Source organism: Entelurus aequoreus, linkage group LG09 (assembly GCF_033978785.1).
Source record: "Entelurus aequoreus isolate RoL-2023_Sb linkage group LG09, RoL_Eaeq_v1.1, whole genome shotgun sequence".
NCBI lineage: Eukaryota > Metazoa > Chordata > Actinopteri > Syngnathiformes > Syngnathidae > Entelurus > Entelurus aequoreus.
The window spans coordinates 39655667-39682277 of NC_084739.1; the positions used below are offsets into that span (position 1 = coordinate 39655667).

At 41.6% G+C, this 26611-nt stretch overlaps 1 protein-coding gene across 4 annotated transcripts in view; it reads right to left on the reverse strand.

The window, feature by feature from the left end:
- The window catches only part of blnk (B cell linker), an 82141-nt gene that overhangs the window by 2959 nt on the left and 52571 nt on the right, over positions 1 to 26611 (reverse strand). For 3 of the 4 annotated variants that reach the window (XM_062058756.1, XM_062058754.1, XM_062058757.1), the window contains 8 exons: positions 19522 to 19573; positions 19419 to 19446; positions 19295 to 19325; positions 6349 to 6427; positions 6251 to 6279; positions 6143 to 6168; positions 5966 to 6049; positions 5738 to 5893 (listed from right to left, as the gene is read on the reverse strand). In XM_062058756.1, the coding sequence (XP_061914740.1) occupies positions 5738 to 5893; positions 5966 to 6049; positions 6143 to 6168; positions 6251 to 6279; positions 6349 to 6427; positions 19295 to 19325; positions 19419 to 19446; positions 19522 to 19573 (485 nt within the window). The remainder of the gene's footprint in view (positions 1 to 5737; positions 5894 to 5965; positions 6050 to 6142; positions 6169 to 6250; positions 6280 to 6348; positions 6428 to 19294; positions 19326 to 19418; positions 19447 to 19521; positions 19574 to 26611) is intronic. The other variant, XM_062058755.1, reaches the window with a different exon arrangement.

Here is a 26611-nt window from a genome sequence, read left to right on the forward strand (position 1 = left end):
GTTAACTTATAAAGTGACATTTTAAATTTGCCGCTAAACTTCCGGTTCGAAACGCCTCTGAGGATGACGTATGCGCGTGACGTAGCCCGGGGAACACGGGTATGCCTTCCACATTGAAGCCAATACGAAAAAGCTCTGTTTTCCTTTCATAATTCCACAGTATTCTGGACATCTGTGTTCGTGAATCTGTTGCAATTATGTTCATTGCATTATGGAGAAAGAAGCTGAGCAAGCAAAGAAGAAAGTTGTCGGTGCGAAACGGACGTATTTTTCGAACGAAGTCAGCAACAACAGTACACAGCCGGCACGTCTTTGTTTACATTCCCGAAAGATGCAGTCAAGATGGAAGAACTCGGATAACAGAGACTCTAACCAGGAGGACTTTTGACTTCGATACACAGACGCCTGTAGAGAACTGGGACAACACAGACTCTTACCAGGATTACTTTGATTTGGATGACAAAGACGCAGACGTGCTACCGTGAGTATGCAGCTTTGGCTTCTAAACATTTGATCGCTTGACCGTATGTGCGCAACTTTTTTTTTGCGTATGTACGTAACTTTTTTAAAATATATAAGCTTTATGAACCTTGGGTTAGGTGAACGGTCTTTTGGGCTGAGTGATTGTGTGTGTTGATCAGGTGTTTGAATTGTATTGGCGTGTTCTATGGAGCTAGGAGCTAGCATAGGAGCTAGGAGTTAGCATAACAAAGACGTAGGTGTTTTTATGCAGGATTAATTTGTGTCATATTAAATATAAGCCTGGTTGTGTTGTGGCTAATAGAGTAAATATATGTCTTGTGTTTATTTACTGTTTTAGTCATTCCCAGCTGAATACCAGGTACCGTGAGTATGCAGCCTTGGCTGCTAAACATTTGATAGCTTGACCGTATGTGCGCGTCACGTACGTAACTTTTTAAAAATATATAAGCTTTATGAACATTGGGTTAGGTGAACTGTCTTTTGGGCTGAGTGATTGTGTGTGTTGATCAGGTGTTTGAATTGTATTGGCGTGTTCTATGGAGCTAGGAGCTAGCAGAGGAGCTAGGAGCTAGCATAACAAACACGTAGGTGTTTTTATGCAGGATTAATTTGTGGCATATTAAATATAAGCCTGGTTGTGTTGTGGCTAATAGAGTATATATATGTCTTGTGTTTATTAACTGTTGTAGTCATTCCCAGCTGAATATCAGGTCACCCCCGGCTCTCACAGCATCTTCCCTATCTGAATAGCTTCAACTCCCCACTAGTCCTTCACTTGCACTTTACTCATCCACAAATCGTTCATCCTCGTTCAAATTAATGGGGAAATTGTCGCTTTCTCGGTCCGAATCTCTCTCACTTCATGCGGCCATCATTGTAAACAATAGGGAACTTTGCGTATATGTTCAATTGACTACGTCACGCTACTTCCGGTAGGGGCAAGCCTTTTTTTATCAGATACCAAAAGTTGCGATCTTTATCGTCGTTGTTCTATACTAAATCCTTTCAGCAAAAATATGGCAATATCGCGAAATGATCAAGTATGACACATAGAATAGATCTGCTATCCCCGTTTAAATAAAAAAAATTCATTTCAGTAGGCCTTTAAAGTACCAGTAGAATGGAAAAACAAGTTCTCTTTATATTGAAGCTATTATCATATATATCTGAAGTATGAAACCAAAATACTTGCAAAGTTTGCAAGTAAATAGATATGATCAAAATAGTATCAATCTCATGGCGATATCCGAGCCATTTTGAGCGATAATGAGCAAGCCAGTCACGTGATCCGTGAAGTAGAAGTGAGGACTACAGATCCCTTCATCACCAACATCAAAGCAAATCATGCTGACTTTGTGAGAGCCAACAACGATTACTTTGGGAAAAATGATGGTCCAGAAGCTTATATTGTTGATCCTGAATATAAGGAGGGTGAGCTACAAGTTTTGAGAAGCTCTGCTAAACAGATCTAGCTTTGGTGAAACACTAAGCATCATGTAGCAGTATTGCTAAGTGCTAAACAAGAAATACAAACTACGAACATAATAAAACAATCGCTTACTGTACAATATCTGCTGTCACTGCGATGACGACTGATAGGATGTTCATATCTTCCCGTTTAGATGAAGAATTAATCATGATGCACGCAAAGGGTTAACGAGGAAAAGTTTCTGCCTGCAGACACTGTCTTTTGTTGTGTGCGTTTGTTTAAAGAGAACAACTTTTTTTCCTCTCAAAGTTTATTTGGGTTTTTTCTGCTTGTCATCACAAACATTCTGCAGTAAACAAAGTACAATTGGTTTACTGAATAATATAAAGACTTTTATTTCAAGTTAACAATTACTTAACAACACTTTCAAATGGCAAATTTTTATTTGTATTCTTTAATGCAGTGGTTCTTAACCTGGGTTCGATCGAACCCTAGGGGTTCGGTGAGTCGGGCGCAGGGGTTCGGCGGAGGTCAAAACACACCCGACTCATCGTGTAAATAAAAACTTGTCCCTCTCGGCGTATTACGGATACGGCAACAGCAGAAGTCACACTGATTTGCAGGTGTGTAATTTGTTGTGAGTTTATGCACTGTGTTGGTTTTGTTCTTTGAACAAGGTGATGTTCATGCACGGTTCATTTTGTGCACCAGTAAAAAAACATGGTAACACTTCAGTATGGGGAACATATTCACCATTAATTAGTTGCTTATTAACATGCAAATTAGTAACATATTGGCTCTTAGCTAGTCATTATTAAGTACTTATTAATGCCTTATTCGGCATGGCCTTATTATAACCCTAACCTTCAAACCCTAACCCTAACCAAATAACTCTAAATTAAGTCTTTGTTACTTAGAATATGTTCCCCTAGTGTCCAAAAAACTCTAAATTAAGTCTTTGTTACTTAGAATATGTTACCCATACTAAAGTGTTACCAAAAACGTATAACTTTGTCTTGAATTTGAAAAAAAAACATTTATTTTTCACTAAAGAAGGGTTCGGTGAATGTGCATATGCAACTGGTGGGGTTTGGTACCTCCAACAAGGTTAAGAACCACTGCTTTAATGACTTGTATACATCAGTGCTTTTCACAAGTGCTTTGGCAAACAACAAGCGGTGACCCAGATTGTGAAGTTTTTAAAACTCAAATTCTGTATCTAATATTAAATGAAAATACATTAAAGTGCAGTTTGAATTTGAGGAACTGTAAAACAATGTATACCAAATAATAAATCTAGTTTAATGATTTTTTCAGGAACAACATTTTTTTTTTATCCACAAACTTAAAAATTATTTGAACTAAAAGTGTTTTTCGTACATTTTATATCAGAGTTGAATCCTTGCAGACACATAAACCAAAAGTCTGATAAAAAAAAATAAAAAAAAAAAATATACAAAATACCTTTTCTGATCAATATAGTGGGTGTGTTGATTCTCCCAGTCAGGACCCATACAGTCAAATACATGTTCTGTCTGTAAGTGCCTGCAAGTCCGCACTCAGTGCAGAATTACTGGTGAGCTGCACCAGATAGTGAAAGTAAAGTGTGTCACTAAAGTAGCTGCTCCTTTTAAATGTTGTGTTTCAACTTCTATGCTACTGTTAGTCAAATGTATTTATTTAGTTCTTCTGGGCTGCACTTCCCGCTGTGTAAGGGGAAGAGACAACTCTGATTGAACATTCATTACGTCGTGAAGAGCCTAACATTCGCAACGGTGGAACGGGAGGTCACGCGCACACACACGGACACAAACACTTTCACAAAAAACACACGCAAACGTACACGAACACACAGGACCACGGTCAATAAAGGCGGATTGTTTCATGCAGGATTATACCAATTTATTGCTTCCCTACTGTTTACTACTGCGGTAACTTCTAACAGACATTTCTGCCATATTTGATTGAGGAAATATGCTAACAGCTGATCTCCGTGATCGAACACAAATTAATCACGATCAACGATCACGATCATATAATCGCCCAGCCCTATTTTGTGGATTGGAAATACAATTGGATGTGACTTAACGGAATCAATGAATCATAAATAAGCGTATAAAGTCAACTTGTTTTTCCGTTTTACTGGTACTTTAAAGGCCTACTGAAACCCACTACTACCGACCACGCAGTCTGATAGTTTATATATCAATGATGAAATCCTAACATTGCAACACATGCCAATACGGCCGGGTTAACTTATAAAGTGCAATTTTAAATTTCCCGCTAAACTTCCGGTTGAAAACGTCTATATATGATGACGTATGCGCGTGACGTCAATCGTTGAAACGGAAGTATTGGTACCCCATTGAATCCAATACAAAAAAGCTCTGTTTTCATCTCAAAATTCCACAGTATTCTGGACATCTGTGTTGGTGAATCTTTTGCAATTTGTTTAATGAACAATGAAGACTGCAAAGAAGAAAGTTGTAGGTGGGATCGGTGTATTAGCGGCTGGCTGTAGCAACACAACCAGGAGGACTTTGACTTGGATAGCAGATGCGCTAGCCGATGCTAGCCGACGCTAGCCGCCGACCGCACGGATGATCGGGTGAAGTCCTTCCGTCGATCGCTGGAACGCAGGTGAGCACGGGTGTTGATGAGCAGATGAGGGCTGGCTGGCGTAGGTGGAGCGCTAATGTTTTTATCATAGCTTTGTGAGGTCCCGTTGCTAAGTTAGCTTCAATGGCGTCGTTAGCAACAGCATTGTTAAGCTTCGCCAAGCTGGGAATTATTAACCATGTAGTATTGTAGTATTGTTGATCTTCTGTCTATCCTTCCAGTCAGGGATTTATTTATTTTGTTTCTATCTGCATTTGAGCCCGATGCTATCACGTTAGCTCAGTAGCTAAAGAGCTTCGCCGATGTATTGTCGTAGAGATAAAAGTCACTGTGAATGTCCATTTCGCGTTCTCGACTCTCATTTTCAAGAGGATATAGTATCCGAGTTGGTTTAAAATACAAATCCGTGATCCACAATAGAAAAAGGAGAAAGTGTGGAATCCAATGAACCCTTGTACCTAAGTTACGGTCAGAGCGAAAAAAGATACGTCCTGCACTGCACTGTAGTCCTTCACTCTCACTTTCCTCATCCACAAATCTTTCATCCTCGCTCAAATTAATGGGGTAATCGTCGCTTTCTCGGTCCGAATCTCTCTCGCTCCATTGTAAACATAGGGGAATTGTGAGGAATCCTTCCTCCTGTGACGTCACGCTACTTCCGGTATAGGCAAGGCTTTTTTTTATCAGCGACCAAAAGTTGCGAACTTTATCGTCGTTGTTCTATACTAAATCCTTTCAGCAAAAATATGGCAATATCGCAAAATGATCAAGTATGACACATAAAATGGATCTGCTATCCCCGTTTAAATAAAAAAAAATCATTTCAGTAGGCCTTTAACGGAATCAATGAATCATAAATAAGCGTATAAAGTCAACTTGTTTTTCCGTTCTACTGGTATTTTAAGGGGCTGATTAAAACTGATACAATTAATGTGTTTTGATGTCATTTCATATATTTTTTTTAATGACGTTCGTTCGTTCCCTGTATTGTGGGCCTCCTGTTAATTAGCATATATTCTGCATATTCATAAAAACAGACACGCTCCAGTTTAGTAGATTAGCTTTGCGTGTGCTATCAAGCTTGCAGGTGTTTTAGTACATGCAAAGTTTTAGTAGATCAGGTCCTTAGTGTCTAGTGAGTTTCAGAGTCCATGCTCACACGTGACTAACACTGCATTATCGACATTAAAGACATAAAAATGGTACCTCTTCTCCTTTCTTCTCTTTGCCCAGTGCATACTTTTGACTCATGCGTATGAAGCGAATCGGAATGTTGTACACTCGGTTCTTATAAAACACCACCAACGTGTATGGCTGGTGTGCATTTTGTCCAGAACTCATCCTCACCATGAAGGCCCCGTCCTGGAACACAACCCAGCACAGGGTCAAAAAAAATGTGGATGACTATGTAACAGAAGTTGGCAACAGTCTCACTTTATTTGCGTGTAACAACAGTTGGTCAGCAGTCTTGCGGTCACATTCCCCAGCAAACCACGGCTTGGCATGAATGTCTGTGTCCTGGAGTGAAGGAAAGAAAAGCTTAAACCCAACAATCAATCGGTAACATCAATCTAAGATCAGCATTTTAAAAAACATGTCTTGTTCTGTTACCTCACTTTCAACATAATCTGTTTGTCCTGCAGGTAGAAAGAAAACACATGAAAAGCTAATGTCTCCTCGTTTTTAACTGCTGTGTTTACAAATACACCCACTACTTACCGTGAAAGGTAACGTGTGGAAGAGGAATCCTGGAAGAAAGAGTGATTGAACGGAGAGGAATTACTGGTTTAGTGCTCCAAATGCAGGATTTGTCTTACTTTGATTGTTTGAAGTCCATAGTTAGAGACTTTGTAGGAGGAGGTTTGCGGCCTGTGTTGATCCTTGGCAGCGTTCGACCTGAAACAATCCGCATAGCTGTTATTATGAAGAAAATGTTCATACATTGCACTATAAATACTTGTTTTTTAGTACACAACACTCTCACATGTTTTGTATAGATCTGAAGCCCAGAAATGACCTCACATCCAATAACACACATCATTTTAGGTTTAGGTCACAATAAATTAGTCATTAAGGTCCTCAGGAAATGCAATTAATAAATGCACAATACAATTAACTGTAAAATACTTCTTTTATTAAGCAAAGTGTGCTGTACATTGACCTAATTGTATATTGGATGAATACAATATAAAATATTAATTTGAACAACCTTGAACATTGGAAAAATAGCATTTGTTGCCTGTCCTCTGCTTTTTAAAATTCTAAAACTCACTCACCATGAAAAATAGTAATCTAAATACTTCAAAATATATATGTTTATATGTAAATGTTATTATTAATTTATTTATTATACATTTTTATTTTTACTATAATATAATTTAAATACTTCAGAATATATATATATATATATATATATATATATATATATATATATATATATATATATATATATATATATATATATATATATATATATTCTTACTTATCATTATTATTTTTATTGTTATCATTCTATTGTTACTTTTTTAATATAATATATTTTTAATTATCATTATTTTTTTAACTGTATTTATATAGTAAAATTGCAGGCAAATGTGGGTTCTATTCCCGGCCTCTGGGTCTTTCTGTGCAGAGTTTGCATGTTCTCCCCGTGACTGCGTGGGTTCCCTCCAGGCACTCCAGCTTCCTCCCACCTCCAAAGACACCCACACAGCAGAAGACTGCTATACGGATCCGCCTTCAAGTCGCCCAACCCGCGTTACTGTCACATTCGTTTAAGCTCCGCCTAGAGGATACAGCTCCGCCTCTGAAAATTGTACGGTCAGACAGCTGATCCTGAGCGGACTCGTGTCTGATTCGCATATTCATATATATATAATTTTTTCGCCGTGCTATTGTAAAATTGTCTTTTATCTGTGTTTTGTGTTCCGGGGGACCCCGACTCCAGAATGTGAAAGTTTCCCGCGTGAAGCCGGTGAGTAAAAAGTTCAATACAGTTAACTTAGGCCATCTTTTGTTAGACGCTGTGAATGTGTGTAGGTTACATGCAACGATATTCCACATATTTCCAACTGCTTGAAACGAAAGCGTATTACTTTATTGTCAGTGTTGTTTAGGCCCAGGTCGCTAACGTTACTGCGTTAGTCAACAACGTAACGTTAACGGAGTGGAAACAGCCGTTCTTTGCCATTAATATGAGTGTGTATTATTTCTTTCTTTGTTCTTTAGTGGAGCTCGAGATCCTGTTTACTGTGGACTAGCTGTGTGTGATGCCATGTTGTTTTTGTTTCCATTACAAAAAAAAAGTTATGTCTGTGTTTTTTGGCATAGTTAATTGTAGAAAAAAATATAAAATGAGGTGATGTGAGTGGGAAAAATTGCTGCACATATTAAGGATCCTTTTTCTTGATCTATATTTTTGTTATTTGCTGATGTATACATTTTATATGCTGTTTTGTATTTAATTAATTTATTAGAGACTATTTTATGCTTTATTTACCTTTTTTTTAATTATTATTTTATTTACTATTATTATTATTATTTCCACATGTAAGCATAAATAATTGATCATATTAGTACATTGTTTGATTGCTTTGCTTAATGCATTCCATAATTTAATTCCACATACTGATATACTGAAGGTCTTAAGTGTTGTACGTGCGTACAAATGTTTTAAATTACATTTCTCTCTAAGATTATTTTTCTCCTCTTTTTTTGAGAAGAATTGTTGTATATTCTTGGGTAGCAGGTTATAGTTTGCTTTGTTTATAATTTTAGCTGTTTGCAAATTCACTATGTCGTGGAATTTCAGTATCTTTGATTCAATAAATAAAGGATTTGTGTGTTCTCTATATCCAACATTATATATTATTCTAACTGATCTTTTTTGTAACACCGTTAATGAATGAAGTGTACTTTTGTAATTATTTCCCCATATTTCTAAACAATAACTCAGATATGTAACACTAGTGAACAGTAGAGAATATGAAGTGATTTTTTGTCTAGAACATGTTTTGCTTTATTCATTATTGACGTGTTTCTTGCTACTTTATGTTGTATATTTTTTACTTGAGATTTCCAGTTCAATTTATCATCAATCATTATACCTAGAAATTTGGTTTCATTTACTCTTTCAATTTCTATTCCGTCTATTTGTATTTGTGTTTGACTTTCTTTTCTACTGTTACCAAATAGCATTATTTTAGTTTTACTGAGATTCAAAGATAGTCTGTTTTTGTCAAACCATCTTTTTAATTTGTTAATTTCTTCTGTTATTATTTGTATTATCTTCTGTGTGTTCTCTCCTGAACAAAACGCTGTTGTATCATCCGCAAATAATACTAACTTTAAATCTTTTGTAACTTTACAAATGTCATTTATCTAGACATTGAATAATTTAGGTCCTATATTGAAACCTGAGGTACACCACAGGATATATTTAGCGTTGTAGACGAAACCACCACATTAATATTAAAGATATGGTTAACATTCTTAGTGCTAAAGATATTCCCCTCTCCTTGTATCCCTTCTCCCAGCTCCACCGTCTCGCCGAGTGCCAGTAAAAGTCATGAGTACTTGTCAACTCGACTCCTCAACTGGAGATAACTTTCTAGGTAAAGACTGATCTCCAAAATAATATCTCAGCATCCAGTAACCATGGTTAACAGATCTCAACCATTTAATACCAATTTATCTCCCTTAGCACCTCACCATGGGGAAGGACGCATTCATATGCCTTCACCAGCACCTGCATTAAACATGCAGAGAGTTACACAGATCTGAACACAGATATTCAACGCAAAGATGCGCCTGTCTTCAGATCCTTCAGCAAGTTTTGTAATCTGCACGGTCTTTCCCAGCTAATAGCGCTACCCACAAGGGTGTGTGATTCCACCCAATCAACCATAGATCTCATTCTCACTTCAGACCGGCCTAAAATAAAAAATAGTGGGGTCATGATCTGTGGTCTTAGCGACCACTATCTAACCTTCTGCACCCGTAAAATAGCTAAACCTAAAGCCAATGGCCACATAACAGCCCAATCCAGATCCCTCAAAAAATACTCCAATGACAATTTCAATTTAAAATTAGATGAGTGGGACTGGTCCCCTGTGCTCGCGAGCAACCTGGTCGATGTCGCTTGGGATCGCTTCAAAACGGCGTTCCTAAAGATACTAAATGACATGGCTCCCGTGAAAACAGTCAGGATCAAAGCCCGCTCGGAACCATGGATGAATCCGGACCTATTAGCTGCCATAAAAGACAGAGACAGGAAATACTCTGAATACCAAAAATGTAAAACAGAAGTAGATAAACAACCCAATAATATCAACCTCAAATTACTCCTTTCAACTCTCAAAAAGCAATGCAATAAATTAAGAAATAAGTCAACCAACCTGACTAAATCCTTAAAAAAAAATTACATTAACGACAAAATAGAGGAAAACACGAATAAGCCACGTGAGCTCTGGAAAATTCTCAACAACCAGCTTCCTGGTTGCAGCCAGAAACTTAAAACAAGACTCACCAACATCAGCATCAAGGAGGGTGACTCCCTCATTACAGACAAAATGGAGGTAGCTAGCAGACTTAACGCCTTTTTCACCAGCATAGCTGCAACTCTTGTCAACAAGCTGTCCCACCACTCTGGTCGCTTTGGTGTAGAACACATTAAAGCCTACAGAAAGCTAGGAGTATCCAACGATGATTTCAAATTAGAAATGGTCACAGCTGATGAGGTGTTTAAAAAATTGAGCGCGCTCCACCCTAACAAGGCCACCGGCCTTGATAATATTCCCTCCAGATTCCTCAGGGACTCTGCCTCCATCATTGCCCCGATCATCACGCACATAATAAACCTATCAATTACACAAGGCCAAGTACCAAAAGATTTTAAGATAGCAAGAGTAACTCCCCTCTTTAAAAAAGGAAGCAAATTGGAACCTGGCAACTACCGACCTGTTTCTATTCTCAGCTCCATTTCGAAAGTAATGGAGAAAATAGTTTATGAACAGGTCGATAGTTACCTTGCCACTAATAAACTCATGTACAAATTCCAATCCGGCTTCAGAACTAACCACTCCACTGACACATGCCTTCTCTATCTGACCGACCACATCAAACATGAGGTGGACGCGGGCAAATACTGCGGCATGGTCATGCTGGACCTTCAGAAGGCCTTTGACACCGTTAACCACGCTATACTGTTGGATAAGCTCAGAGCAATCGGATTTAACAAAACCTCTTGGAGCTGGATGCAGTCTTACTTGGAGGGGAGGGAGCAGGTGGTAGAGGTGAACGGCACCGTGCCCCCCCCCCCCCCCCCCCTCTCGGTGAGCTGTGGAGTCCCCCAAGGCAGTATATTGGGACCTTTACTGTTCCTAATATACATAAACGACATGTCATCGGCATGCGACTGTGAATTGTTTTTGTTTGCGGATGACTCTGCCCTGCTGGTATCCGGCAAGGACAAGTCACAGGTGGAGAAAATCCTCAGTGCTGAGCTCTGTAGAACTTGCACCTGGCTCGCTGACAACAAGCTATCCATCCACTTGGGTAAAACAGAATCCATCCTGTTTGGGTCCCACATCAAACTTAAGAGAGTCAATCACTTCACCATAAAAGTAGGTGACAGTGTCATCACCAGGAAAGATGAGGTCACCTACCTAGGTTCCATTCTAGAGGCTAACCTTTCCTGTGATAAAATGGCAACCAAGGTAATCAAAAAGGTTAACCAACGAACGAGATTTCTCTACAGAATTTCCTCTCTGGTCAACAAAAGCACCTTGAGGATTCTGGCGGGAACTCTCGTTCAACCCTTTTTCGATTACGCATGCACCTCCTGGTACCCTAGCACCTCCAAAACCCTCAAATCTAAACTCCAAACATCTCAGAACAAGCTAGTCAGGTTACTTCTAGACCTCCACCCCAGATCCCACCTCACTCCTACCCACTTCTCTAAAGTGGGCTGGCTCAAGGTGGAGGACAGAGTTAAACAACTTGCACTGAGCCTAGTCTATAAAATCCGCTACACCTCCCTGATACCGAAGTACATGTCAAACTACTTCCTTAACGTAAATGACTGCCATAACCACAACACCAGGGGGTGCTCCACTAACCACGTTAAACCCAGATTCCGAACTAACAAAGGTCTTAACTCATTCTCTTTCTATGCCACATCAATGTGGAATGCGCTCCCAACAGGTATAAAAGAAAGGGCATCTCTATCCTCCTTCAAAACCGCAATAAAAGTTCACCTCCAGGCAGCTACAACCCTAAACTAACACCCTCCCCGGATTGCTAATAATCAAATGTAAACAATCAAATGCAGATTATTTTTCTTATGCCTTCTGATCTCTCTCCCTCTCTCTCTCTCTATGTCCACTACTTGATGTCCATATCCCCCCCCCCCCACCCCCCACCCCCTCCCTCCACACCCCTGATTGTAAATAATGTAAATAATTCAATGTGATTATCTTGTGTGATGACTGTATTATGATGATAGTATATATGATAGTATATATCTGTATCATGAATCAATTTAAGTGGACCCCGACTTAAACAAGTTGAAAAACTTATTCGGGTGTTACCATTTAGTGGTCAATTGTACGGAATATGTACTTCACTGTGCAACCTACTAATAAAAGTCTCAATCAATCAATCAAAAACACAAGGTAGGGACTGATCTCTGAAATATTAGTGTATAGATAGGCCCCTTGGGTATTACCAGTCATGGTTAACTGATGGCTCTCTCACAATGTCCACCTCACTAGGAACGGCAGTCCCTCCTCGACTCCCTCCACCCCTCTCACCAGCAGCCCTCAACATGTGGCAGACAGAGGAGCCTGGATCCAGCCTGGCCTACAGGCCAACATGGCGAGGGGAAACATTTCCTGCTCTGGTGAGCAATAACTGACAAATACCGGATGGTCATTCTGTGCCACAAATTTTGGAAAAAATTCAAATTCACAAGCAATCACATATTTTCTTCAAACTTTGTCAATAACTTTTGTCATTAACTAAGGTCAATAGCTAATGTCAGGATTATGAGTAATGAGGATAAACACTGAAACATGTTAATTTTATACTGCTGTTTGTCAACAGCGCCTGAGGTAATCCACATCCTTAGCCTGCTGGAAACTATTAAGCACAACCAAGACCAGCTGATTGCGAAGGTAAAGTTCTTAAGCCTTGAATAGGTCAATAATTCATAATGACATTGATTTTGATTCATTATTATTTTTTAAAGAAAGAAACAGCCTACATGGCAGCTTTGTGTGATTAGAGTAAACATTGCTACATTTTCTTGTTACATTTCACCTGTTTGCTCTTTAAATACCACTTTTAATGTTTTTTATTTATTTCGATCATATTTTTTAAAAATGTGCCCTGGGGCCATTAAAAATGACCTGCAGGCCGCAAATGGCCCCCGGGCCGCACTTTGGACACCCCTGGCCTACACGAATACAAACATAGAATGATAGTACAAATATAATAAGAAAACAATGTCAACCTCCCAAAGTTGGGTTATGGATATTTATTTATGCCCCCCACCCCCAACCCCCCGCCGCCGTCATCCAACAGAGCCAAACAAGTACTCTGATCAAGGAACCAAATAACGATATTGTTTAAACATTTTGGATGTCTTGCACACCTATACCCTGATCACAAATTTATAGTTTACGCACCTTATTTTAACCACCTCCAGTAACTTTAAGTCATGTTCTTTTTTTCAAATGTAATCTCCTTAATACCTATCACATATTTTGTATTGTGTAAGCATACTTGGCTTTGGATGCTTCCTACCATAAACATAAACGTATCTGTCTTGTAATCTTGTTTGATTACAGGTGCTGTGAGTAAAAATGTGTTGACAAGGTCAGCCACGGACGCTGAGGTCACCAAACACGCCATCAGGTGGTTCAACTTGGCGGGGGATCGGGCAACGAGGAGACGAGTCCCGCTTCCACCTCCTCAGGAGGAATAGAGATGTATATGTATAAATAAACAACCTTTTATTGGACTTCTTGTCATTCACCAGTTATTCATTTTCTGATATGTTAGCTGTGCATGGAGCAGCGTTTCCTTGAAGTTGTAGCCTTATAGATTAAATATGTATATTTACTTTTTAAATATATATTATATATATTTACTTATAGAGTGAATTGACCATTTTCTGTTTCTGCCTATTGACAATATTGTTAGTTTAAAAATACAAGGCAATGCATATGTAAGCCTATATTGCTGTAGTAGGGCTTAGTGAATTTTTTAGTTTCCTATTTTATCCTACAGCAAGATCAGAAGGGATTTTGAAAATAAGATAAAGGGGTCCAAAACGGCCAGATGAGCCAGGGTTTTTATGAGTCCATTGCTGGTCCGCGGCGGGAGGTTAGGCTTTGATCTTGGGTGCGGAGCGGATGCAGCGCGCCGTCACGGCGCACCCGCCGCGGAAATAAGGCTTTGATCATGGGTGCGGAGCGCATTCAGCGCGCCGCCACGGCGGATCCGCTACTTGCCGCCGTGGCGGATACGTTCCTGAGTGCAAATGGACGCCGATGCTGGTCCGTTTCGCGGTTCCGTTCCGGAAAGCGCGATACCTGCGTGGGGGATCCGCCGCGGAGTGTTTTTGCTGTGTGGGCATGCACCTGGGGATAGGTTGATTGACAACACTAAATTGACCCGAGTGTGTGAATGTGAGTGTCTATCTGTGTTGGCCCTGCAATGATGTGGCGACTTGTCCAGGGTGTACCTTGCCTTCCGCCAGAATGCAGCTGGGATAGGCTTCAGCCCCCGGCGACCCCGAAAAGGACAAAATAGATGGAGTCATTTTTATTTTATTTTGTCCTGTCAGGCAAATCATATAGTTGATGTAGATGCCCATATCGGCTGTACAAATTTACTTTACAAAAGAGAAGTGTGGGATGCTTCTCTTGTTGCCTTATTTGTATTTGACTTTATTAAACAGATCTATATTATTATTATTAACAACAACAGAACAGCTTCAGCAAATAGGATATGTAAAAATATGATAGTAAAGGTGATAGCAAAGAAGCAGTTAGTGAAATAAATATTAATATAACAGAAAATGACGATGAGCATTATTGCATTACAAATTGAGCAATACAAATACCAATAGAAATAGCACTATTGATAATGAATAATACCAATCATTACCTCTATTATCAACAATACAATTTTTTCAAATGCAACAATACATATATTTAATGATAACTTGAAATACAAAAGAAAGCAGATAAATGGAGGGGAATAAAGAGAAGCGAACTGTATCAACCTTGTAGATTGTTATAGTAACAATAGGTCAAGCTTTGTCAGTGTGACATGTGTTACCCAGTTTACCCTAGAGGAACTACATGAATATATGTTTGATGAAACGTGATTATATGCATGAGTGTATGTGTGCATATGCACTTCTATATGTACAGTATGTGTATATGTGTTTGTACAGTGAATGTATATGTACAGTATGTGTATATGTATGTTTGTACAGTGAATGTATATGTACAGTATGTGTATATGTGTTTGTACAGTGAATGTATATGTACAGTATAAGTATATGTGTTTGTACAGTGAATGTATATGTACAGTATGTGTATATGTATGTTTGTACAGTGAATGTATATGTACAGTATGTGTATATGTGTTTGTACAGTGAATGTATATGTACAGTATAAGTATATGTGTTTGTACAGTGAATGTATATGTACAGTATGTGTATATGTGTTTGTACAGTGAATGTATATGTACAGTATGTGTATATGTATGTTTGTACAGTGAATGTATATGTACAGTATGTGTATATGTGTTTGTACAGTGAATGTGCATGTGGATGTACGAACTTTGAGTATGTAGGTATGTACTGTATTTGTGGGGGGTTTATTGTCTTGTTCAAACTTCTCTAAGCGTAACCTCTGCAGTAGGAATTTAGTTTTCTTATCACTTATTCCTCTTAAGTCTAATTTGAGTTTTCTCAATTTGTTCAGAATGTGTTCATTTTGTGAGTTAGCATAAGTTATTTCTAATATTTTGATTTCATTTTCAAGTTGCTGTTCTAGTAAACGTTCCTTTTTTTTCTTGTATGATGACTATGAAATAATTTTTCCTCGCATAACTACTTTCGCGGTCTACCAGAGAACGCACGCCGTGGTTTCTGGTTGGTCATTAAAATCTAAAAAATCTGTCCATTCTTTCTCAAAATAGTTTAGGAAGTCTGGGTCTTTTAGTGATGATGTATTAAGTCTCCATTGTTATATAAGTGCTGTGATAGTTTTGTTAGTGAGGGAAAGTGAGACAGGTGCATGGTCACTAATGATGACAGGGTGGATGTGAATGTTTGAGATGTCAGATAAAATTGAATTACTAGTTAAAATGTAATCAATGTGAGAGAACGAGTGGTGAACTGGGGAAAAATAAGTGTATTCCCTAAGAGTGGTGTGATAAGAACGCCAGGCATTGCAAAGACCATAATCGTTCATATATTATTTAAGTATTCCCACTGACTGAGACTCACGTTGACTGCAGTCACTCTGGACCTGTTTATATTTGGATTAAATACTAAGTTGAGATCCCCTTCCAGAATCAAGGAGGAGTTTGTGGAGAGTGAAGAAAAGAAAGTGTGAAAAACATTTGGACCATAAATAGATAGATAGATAGATAGATAGTACTTTATTGATTCCTTCAGGAGAGTTCCCTCAGGAAAATTAAAATTCCAGCAGCAGTGTACAGAATTGAGATCGAATTTAAAAAAGTAAATAAAAATGTTGGCAATACAAAAGTTTGTCCCGACACGAGAAATATTAAGAATTATATATTTGCCCGCGATGTCCGTAATGTAGTTATGGAGTGTAAAATTAACCTTTCTATTAATGAGAACCGCTACGCCTCTCTGTTTGGAGTTGTAACTAGCTAAGTATTTGTGTGGGTATTTTGATGAATGCAGTTTTGAGGTATCGGACTTGGAGAGGCGAGTCTCTTGTAGTAAAACAAAGTCTGCTTGCATGCTCTTCAAATGATTAAGAATTGTAATATTTTTTTCCTTGGACCCGACCCCAAGCACATTCCAAGTGACAAACTGTATAGTGGACATACTAAACTAGATTGTAACCAAGTGTGTGGTTGTATGTATATACTTTATGTGTAAGTAATGCATATCTGTATCTAAATGTAAGTCTATCATGCATATATTTATGTGTGTAAAGTGAGTAAATGTGTATAGTTGTTGTGCATATATTAGCCATACTTGCCAACCCTCCCGAATTTTCCGAGAGACTCACGAAATTTCAGTGCCTCTCCTGAAAATCTCTCGGGACAACCATTCTCCCGAAGTTCTCCCGATTTCCAGCCAGACCAGAGTGAGGACAGCCTGTCGTCACGTCCACTTTTCCTACATATAAACAGCGTGCCGGCCCAGTCACGTTATAACATCTACGGCTTTTGGAGCTCAGTGCGCAACTGCACACACACCAAGAAGGAGATTATTATATATGTCTCCGTTATCCATAGGTTTATCTATAACCCATAAAGTAGGCAGGCACGGAGCTATTTCTCAGTGTGTGTTTATTCTAGCCGGCACGTTAATACACTGACACACAACATCCCGATTCCCATCATGCATTGCTTCAAAACTACGGCAAGTAGTAGAGAGGAGTGTTATGTGTGTGTATATGTGTAAATAAACGAATTCTAGCTATAAATATACTCCTCCCCCCCTTAACACCGCCCCAAGGTCCACCCTCGCCCACTCCGACCCTGCCCACCTCAACCCCCCCCCCCCCCATCTCCCGAATTCAAAGGTCTCAAGGTTGGCAAGTATGATATTAGCAGAGAATTGTGTGTGTGTGTAAATTAATTGTAATAAATGCTGACGACGACAAGGGGACACATAACAGGTGGGGAATTAGAAAGGGAAAAACTAAATAATTAAAATGAAAAGAAAAGAAGAAAGAAGAGAGTGGTGGATTAGACAAGTAGTGATATAAGTGAGATAAAAAAGGAAAACGAGAAAGAAAAACAATAAACATAGCTATTGATTCACCGAAAGAGAGAGAGAGCGGATGATGTTTACATTAGCGCTATGTGTCGCGCAGGTGTGTTGTGAGAGAGAGAGAAAAAGAGAGAGGGAATGAAGCATAATGAAAGAAAGAAAAAATACAACATTTACCGTGTTTCAGAAGTTAATAATACAGCCATGGCGTGGCTGCCGGATCACAGTAAAGTTGACCATTGATAAAACGTTTATTTACCGCGATGACAGCACGGCATCCTTCGGCGATAAACTTCTTACGAAGCGGGAACAGATGGCGCCGTCTGTCGAGGTTTTCCAGAAGAAGCAGGCTCTTCACCTGCTACTTCAGCTTAAAGTGTTCGAATTTTGCCACGATGGGTCTCGGACTCCGATTCTCCGGCTTTTTGGCTCCAAGCCTTCGAAAGTGATGTTCCTATTGTCCGCTGGAAGTTTGAGCTGGTTCACGGTTTCCTCTGGATCTTCTTCTGTCTTTTCCGGTATTCCTGCGAAGACCAGATTGTCCCTCATGCTTCTCGCCTGGAGGTCCAGCATCGTCTCCTTCCCGGTCTTATTTTCCCGGGTGAGTTGAGCCACTCCGTCCGTGAGGGATTTTACGGATTCACGAAGAACAGCGTTCTCTTGGGCGAGAGAGACGACCTGTTGTCTGAAGTCCAAACTCTCTCGGATGGCTTGGAATTCCTTGTGGAGCACCTCGACAAGTGCGAGGCGGCCATCCAAACAAGTCAGCCTTTGTCAATGGAATCCAAGATATCAGTGACACATAGTGAGTCTTCCGGGCGGCTCCTTTTTGACGTTGGCGTCTTCGAGGGCTTCCCCATGACTAGATGATCGAAGCACTCTTCAATATTAAGTTCAAGTTAAAGTACCAATGATTGTCACACACACACACACACACACACACACACACACACACACACACACACACACACACACACACACACACACACACACACACACACACACACACACACACACACACACACACACACACACACACACACACACACACTAGGTGAGGTGAAATGTGTCCTCTGCATTTGACCCATCCCTTTCATCACCCCTGGGAGGTGAGGGGAGCAGTGAGCAGCAGCGGTGGCCGCGCCCGGGAATAATTTTTTGGTCATTTAATCCCCAATTCCAACCCTTGATGCTGAGTGCCAAGCAGGGAGGTAATGGGTCCCATTTGTATAGTCTTTGGTATGACTCGGACACTCTAACCATTAGGCCATTGAGTAGTCTTCGAGTGCCTCCAGATTTTGATATTTTAATGTTATTTGCTTATTTTTTGCCTTAGTTTAATTTTGGCGGACTACAGCATTACTGGATGTTACTGATGGAGTTAAATTGCATACTTAAATCGTGTCCCTGATTTTTCGCATGGTCAAGTCACATGTTACACAAAAAAATTGCATCGTCATGACTGGGGCAGAGGATTAAACACTCAGCACAATCCTGTTACCAAAATTATATTTGTGATTTATTTGATTTATTCGTGTGCTTTGTGTCAACATGCTATTAGCATAAATGCCATGTGGGTATATTTCATGTATTTTCCAATTCTATGCTAAAAACTCACTCCTGTTACTTTCAGTCCAGTCATTCAAATGAATCATCTTCAGCTTAGGATGGGCCACTACATATTTGGAGTAATTCAATAGATTTAGAGTTGGAAAAAAAAGTTTAATTTCAGTTTATTTTGAGAGAGTTGCAACAATACTCACGCTCCAAGTCTCTCTGCTTCACATCTTGGCCCTGCATTCAGAGTCACATGCTTGACGTCAGAAATAGGCAGAACATGTCACAATCAAGGAATTATAAATTGATGCATGCGGTGATAGAGCTTACCAGCCAGACATGAGCTTTTGGTGACCTGCTGAACGAAAAACAAGACAAACCGGACTCAAAACAGCAACTGTAATTAAACAGTATAATATTTGTTATCACTTACTTTATTTGCAAAGGTTTGGGTGGGAACGAAGAAGAAGGCTTTGCAGGCTCAACTGAAGGAATCCATAAAAATAAGGAAATAAATCACTGTGTCATTCCCCAACATTTATGCTGTTACACTGTCCAGCCTTTAGATGACGCAACATGCTACATTTGTGTAAGCAGGGGTGGCTAACTTTTTTTTTTTAACACAGTCTCATACTGAAACATTAATTCAGCACTTCAGACCACCTTAGTGTACACTATACTGTGTGTCTCACTACAATCACACGTGTACACTATACTGCAGACCTGGGCATTCTGCGGCCCGCGGGCCGCATCCGGCCCTTTGTGCGTCCCTGTCCGGCCCGCGTGAGGCCAATTATAAATTACAAAATACATTTAAAAAAGTATCTATGTCGAGTGTGCAATACAACGGTGCTGCTTTTGTTTTGAAAATCGTTATTTGTATTACTTCCGTGTGGACGTATGCGTGTGCGTGATTGTGAGTGAATGTGAACAGCTGCAATCACTAATTACAAAATAAAGTTGAAAAAACATCTATGTCGTGCGCGCAATACAACTGTGCTGCTTTTATTTTGAAAAGTATTATTTATGGGCGTGTGTCCGTGTGTAACCTGCGAGTGAAGGTGCACATGCAGCGACAAGTGATGCACGGTTTACACCCAAGACGCTGAAAAGAGAAAAGTTGATGAAGAATGGCGTGTTTCCAACAAGACATGGACTGCAAAGCAACGTTCCCTCTAAGGTGCGTGCCTGCGCAATTGCGCACTGCTCAAAATATATGCCGCGCACCAAATCAAATCCCATCTGAATTCTAAACAAAATAAACACATTTATTCTATGCAATTTTGCAATGCAACTTTGAGTGACAGTGACAACAAGCGGCCCTAACGGTGTTCGTCAACACCGTTCAATTGAATACCGTTCAATTATTGTAACGTCTATCGAGATGCTTCGAGGACAGGAATTATATCGATCACTATTGAGCAAAACTGTTTATATTCGGACATAACCACACCAAAAACATGAGTAAAACACTACTATCTCGAAAAAGTAGTCCTTTTCTGCCGTACAAACCAGGCCAAAACCAACTTGTCATCTGTCACTAACACGCATACCCCTAAACCACTGGTGCGTTTATGGCCACACAAAAAGTCGGACAACTCAAACACCACACAAAGTTACACTATGACTCCTCAGTCATACGTGTGCTTATTTTACTGTCATTTATTATTAATGTTAATTTATTTATATTAGTCATGGAATGCTGTTACACACACTATGTTGAAGTATTACTATTATTATTAATTATTATTATTATTATTATTATTATTATTTATCTTACGGTATATATCAAAAATAATATAGAGCAAAATTTAATTGAAATATTGTCGATGTGGCCCTCCAGCAGTGCTCGGGTTGCTCATGCGGCCCCCGGTAAAAATTAATTGTCCACCCCTGCTATACTGTATATCTCACTACAATTACATGTGTACACTATGTCTCGCCACAATTACAGGTGTACACTAAACTGTATGTCTCACTACAATTACATGTGTACACCATACTGTGTGTCTCACTACATTACATGTGTACCTTTTTTCTCAGGCCATAAGGCGCACCTAAATCCTTTCATTTTCTCAAAAATCGACAGTGCGCCTTATAACCTAATGTACGGCATAACTCTGGTTGTGTTTACCGACCTTGAAGCAATTTTATTTGGTACATGGTGTAATGGTAAGTGTGAGCAGTAGATGGCAATCATACATAAGAGATACGTGTAAACTGCAAGATGACACCAGTAAACAACACCAAAACCTTAAATGTTCCATTGAGAATACAGAACATTACACACGGTGCTCAAAAATCTGTCAAATTGTTTTTAATACGACTTCAGTACATACTTGCCAACCCTCCCGGATTTTCCGGGAGACTCCCGAAATTCAGCGCCCCTCCCGAAAACCTCCCAGGACAAATTTTCTCCTGAAAATCTACCGATTTTCAGGCGGAGCTGGAGTACGCCCCCTCCAGCGGACCTGAGTGAGGACAGCCTGTTTTCACGTCCGCTTTCCCACTATATAAACAGCGTGCCTGCCCAATCACGTTATAACATGTACGGCTGGATGGCTTTCAGCAGTACAGGACCTCCCCGTGAACTCTGAAGTGTCGTGTGCTATCTGCACCACAAGGTGGCGCCAATGGGCATACCAGGTGACGTCAGACTGTTGCGCTAACTTGTAGTTGATCGCTTAAATGTGCTAAATTTACATTTAACAGCATATGTATCTGTATGTAAATAGCATGAAAGCATAAAGGATGATGTTCGGAGTTTTGATTTTAATTAAACTAATAATTAATTTAGTAACACATGATTTAAAAAAAAACTATGTTACACAGTGAAGTTAGTGTTATTTCTACTTTTAAAAATAGTGACAGAGAATAGAACGAGGATGGACAATTCAACCCTTAACTCACTCCTTTCCAGCAAAATAAATTTCACAGATGCTGCCCACACTTATGCTCTTTTAAAGGCTGTGCTTCTGGCTGCAAAGCATTGCACTTTCAAGTACAACAATGAGTAGATGAGTGTTATATGTGTGTATATGTGTAAATAAATGAACACTGAAATTCAAGTATTTCTTTTATTTATATATATATATATATATATATATATATATATATATATATATATATATATATATATATATATATATATATATATATATATATACATATACCTGTATATATATCCTCTCTGAGCTGCCACCTTACCGTGGTAGAGGAGTTTGCATGTCCCAATGATCCTAGGAGCTATGTTGTCCGGGGGCTTTATGCCCCCTGGTAGGGTCTCCCAAGACAAACTGGTCCTAGGTGAGGGATCAGACGAACAGCAGCTCGAAGACCTCAATGAGAAATAAAAACTATGGACCCAGATTTCCCTCGCCCGGACGCGGGTCACCGGGGCCCCCCTCTGGAGCCAGGCCCGGAGGTGGGGCACGATGGCGAGCGCCTGGTGACCGGGCCTGTCCCCATGGGGCCCGGCCGGGCACAGCCCGAAGAGGCAACGTGGGTTCCCCCTCCAATAGGCTCACCACCCATAGCAGGGGTCATAGAGGTCGGGTACGATGTGAGCTGGGCGGCAGCCGAAGGCAGGGCACTTGGCGGTCCGATCCTCGGCTACAGAAGCTAGCTCTTGGGACGTGGAACGTCACCTCGCTGGGGGGGAAGGAGCCTGAGTTAGTGCGCGAGGTGGAGAAGTTCCGACTAGACATAGTCAGACTCACTTCGACGCACAGCAAGGGCTCTGGAACCAGTTCTCTCGAGAGGGGCTGGACTCTCTTCTACTCTGGCGTTGCCGGCAGTGAGAGGCGACGGGCTGGGGTGGCAATTCTTTTTTCCCCCCGGCTCAGAGCCTGCATGTTGGAGTTCAACCCGGTGGACGAGAGGGTAGCTTCCCTCCGCCTTTGGGTGGGGGAACGGGTCCTGACTGTGCAGCTCAGAGTACCCACCCTTTTTGGATTCACTCGAGGGAGTACTTGAGACTCGTTCTACTGGGGGACTTCAACGCTCATGTTGGTAGCGACAGTGAAACCTGGAGAGGCGTGATTGGGAAGAATGGCTGCCCGGATCTGAACCCGAGCGGTGTTTTGTTATTGGACTTTTGTGCCCGTCACAGATTGTCCATAACGAACACCATGTTCAAACATAAGGGTGTCCATATGTGCACTTGGCACCAGGACACCCTAGGCCGCAGTTCCATGATCGACTTTGTAGTTGTGTCGTCGGATTTGCAGCTTCATGTTTTGGACACTCGGCTGAAGAGAGGGGCGGAGCTTTCTACCGATCACCACCTGGTGGTGAGTTGGCTGCGATGGTGGGGGAGGATGCCGGACAGACCTGGCAGGCCCAAACGCATTGTGAGGGTTTGCTGGGAACGTCTGGCAGAGTCTCCTGTCAGAGAGAGTTTCAATTCCCACCTCCGGAAGAACTTTGAACATGTCACGAGGGAGGTGCTGGACATTGAGTCCGAATGGACCATGTTCCACACCTCTATTGTCGAGGCGGCTGATTGGAGCTGTGGCCGCAAAGTAGTTGGTGCCTGTCGTGGCGGTAATCCTAGAACCCGTTGGTGGACACCGGTGGTGAGGGATGCCGTCAAGCTGAAGGAGTCCTATCGGGTTCTTTCGGCTCATAGGACTCCTGAGGCAGCGCACAGGTACCGACAGGCCAAGCGGTGTGCGGCTTCGGCGGTCGCAGAGGCAAAAACTCGGACATGGGAGGAGTTCGGGGAAGCCATGGAAATTGACTTCCGGACGGCTTCGAAGCGATTCTGGACCACCATCCGCCGCCTCAGGAAGGGGAAGCAGTGCACTATCAACACCGTGTACGGTGAGGATGGTGTTCTGCTGACCTCGACTGCGGATGTTGTGGATCGGTGGAGGGAATACTTCGAAGACCTCCTCAATCCCACCAACACGTCTTCCTATGAGGAAGCAGTGCCTGGGGAATCTGTGGTGGGCTCTCCTATTTCTGGGGCTGAGGTTGCTGAGGTAGTTAAAAAGCTCCTCGGTGGCAAGGCCCCGGGGGTGGATGAGATCCGCCCGGAGTTCCTTAAGGCTCTGGATGCTGTGGGGCTGTCTTGGTTGACAAGACTCTGCAGCATCGCGTGGACATCGGGGGCGGTACCTCTGGATTGGCAGACCGGGGTGGTGGTTCCTCTCTTTAAGAAGAGGAACCGGAGGGTGTGTTCTAACTATCGTGGGATCACACTCCTCAGCCTTCCCGGTAAGGTCTATTCAGGTGTGCTGGAGAGGAGGCTACGCCGGATAGTCGAACCTCGGATTCAGGAGGAACAGTGTGGTTTTCGTCCTGGTCGTGGAACTGTGGACCAGCTCTATACTCTCGGCAGGGTCCTTGAGGGTGCATGGGAGTTTGCCCAACCAGTCTACATGTGTTTTGTGGACTTGGAGAAGGCATTTGACCGTGTCCCTCGGGAAGTCCTGTGGGGAGTGCTCAGAGAGTATGGGGTATCGGACTGTCTGATTGTGGCGGTCCGCTCCCTGTATGATCAGTGCCAGAGTTTGGTCCGCATTGCCGGCAGTAAGTCGGACACGTTTCCAGTGAGGGTTGGACTCCGCCGAGGCTGCCCTTTGTCACCGATTCTGTTCATAACTTTTATGGACAGAATTTCTAGGCGCAGTCAAGGCGTTGAGGGGATCTGGTTTGGTGGCTGCAGGATTAGGTCTCTGCTTTTTGCAGATGATGTGGTCCTGATGGCTTCATCTGGCCAGGATCTTCAGCTCTCGCTGGATTGGTTCGCAGCTGAGTGTGAAGTGACTGGGATGAGAATCAGCACCTCCAAGTCCGAATCCATGGTTCTCGCCCGGAAAAGGGTGGAGTGCCATCTCCGGGTTGCGGAGGAGACCCTGCCCCAAGTGGAGGAGTTCAAGTACCTCGGATTCTTGTTCACGAGTGAGGGAAGAGTGGATCGTGAGATCGACAGGCGGATCTGTGCGGGTTCTCTAGTAATGCGGACGCTGTATCGATCCGTTGTGGTGAAGAAGGAGCTGAGCCGGAAGGCAAAGCTCTCAATTTACCGGTCGATCTACGGTCTATGGTCATGAGCTTTGGGTTATGACCGAAAGGACAAGATCACGGGTACAAGCGGCCGAAATGAGTTTCCTCCGCCGGGTGGCGGGGCTCTCCCTTAGAGATAGGGTGAGAAGCTCTGCCATTCGGGGGGAGCTCAAAGTAAAGCCGCTGCTCCTCCACATCGAGAGGAGCCAGATGAGGTGGTTCGGACATCTGGTCAGGATGCCACCCGATCGCCTCCCTAGGGAGGTGTTTAGGGCACGTCCGACCGGTAGGAGGCCACGGGGAAGACCCAGGACACGTTGGGAAGACTATGTCTCCCGGCTGGCCTGGGAACGCCTCGGGATCCCCCGGGAGGAGCTAGACGAAGTGGCTGGGGAGAGGGAAGTCTGGGCTTCCCTGCTTAAGCTGCTGCCCCCGCGACCCGACCTCGGATAAGCGGAAGAAGATGGATGGATGGATGGATATATATATATATATAGCTAGAATTAACTGAAAGTCAAGTATTTCATATATATATATATATATATATATATATATATATATATATATATATATATATATATATATATATATATATGAAATACTCGACTTGGTGAATTCTAGCTGTAAATATACTCCTCCCCTCTTAACCACGCCCCTGCCCCCAACCACGACCCCCACCCCCGACCAGACCCCCCACCGCCACCCCCACCTCCCGAAATCGGAGGTCTCAAGGTTGGCAAGTATGCTTCAGTAAGGTATGAAGCCGCACCGCTTGATGGATTGTCGGCGCATTAAACATACGAGTATAATTATGGTGCGTGTATAAGGACCGCAAAATGGCACCTATTAGCAGACATATTACCTGGCGTTTTGTTTCGCAATATTATGCAAAACCAACTTTTCTTACCTTCTGGTACCTGCTGATGTGTTTTTGGGATCTGCATAAGTCCTGAAAATGTGCGTGTGTCTGCAATTGTAGTCCGTGCCGACGCCGTAGTCAAAAGCTTCTTTTTTTTCTCTACCTTCTTATGTGACATTCATCTTCCGCTGTTGCCATTTCTAATTTAAAGTAGCGTAAAGTTCTTACTTATATCTGTCAGTAGACTAGCTATCAAAGCGCTAGAAACTGTAGTGGGTTTACATAATTCACCCACGGAACTATAGTTATTAGAGGGTTCTGGTCGGACGATTTTTCACGGGACACGCATTGAGCCACGGATGAGTGTCATTTAAACAGTTGTCTCCATCTTTTGACACTACTTCGACACAGATAATGTTTTAAATTTAGAAAAAAATCATAATATGCGCCTTATAATCCGGTGCGCCTTTTGTATGAAAATAAACCTGACTACAATTGCATGTGTACTGTTATTCTCACTACAATTGCATATGTACAGTATACTGTATGTCTCACTATAATTACGTTTGTACACGAGACCAGTGTGTCTTAACACTTACGAGCCGCGAGCGCCCCCTAGAGTGCCGCCAACAAATATCTGTTTCGCAGCTGT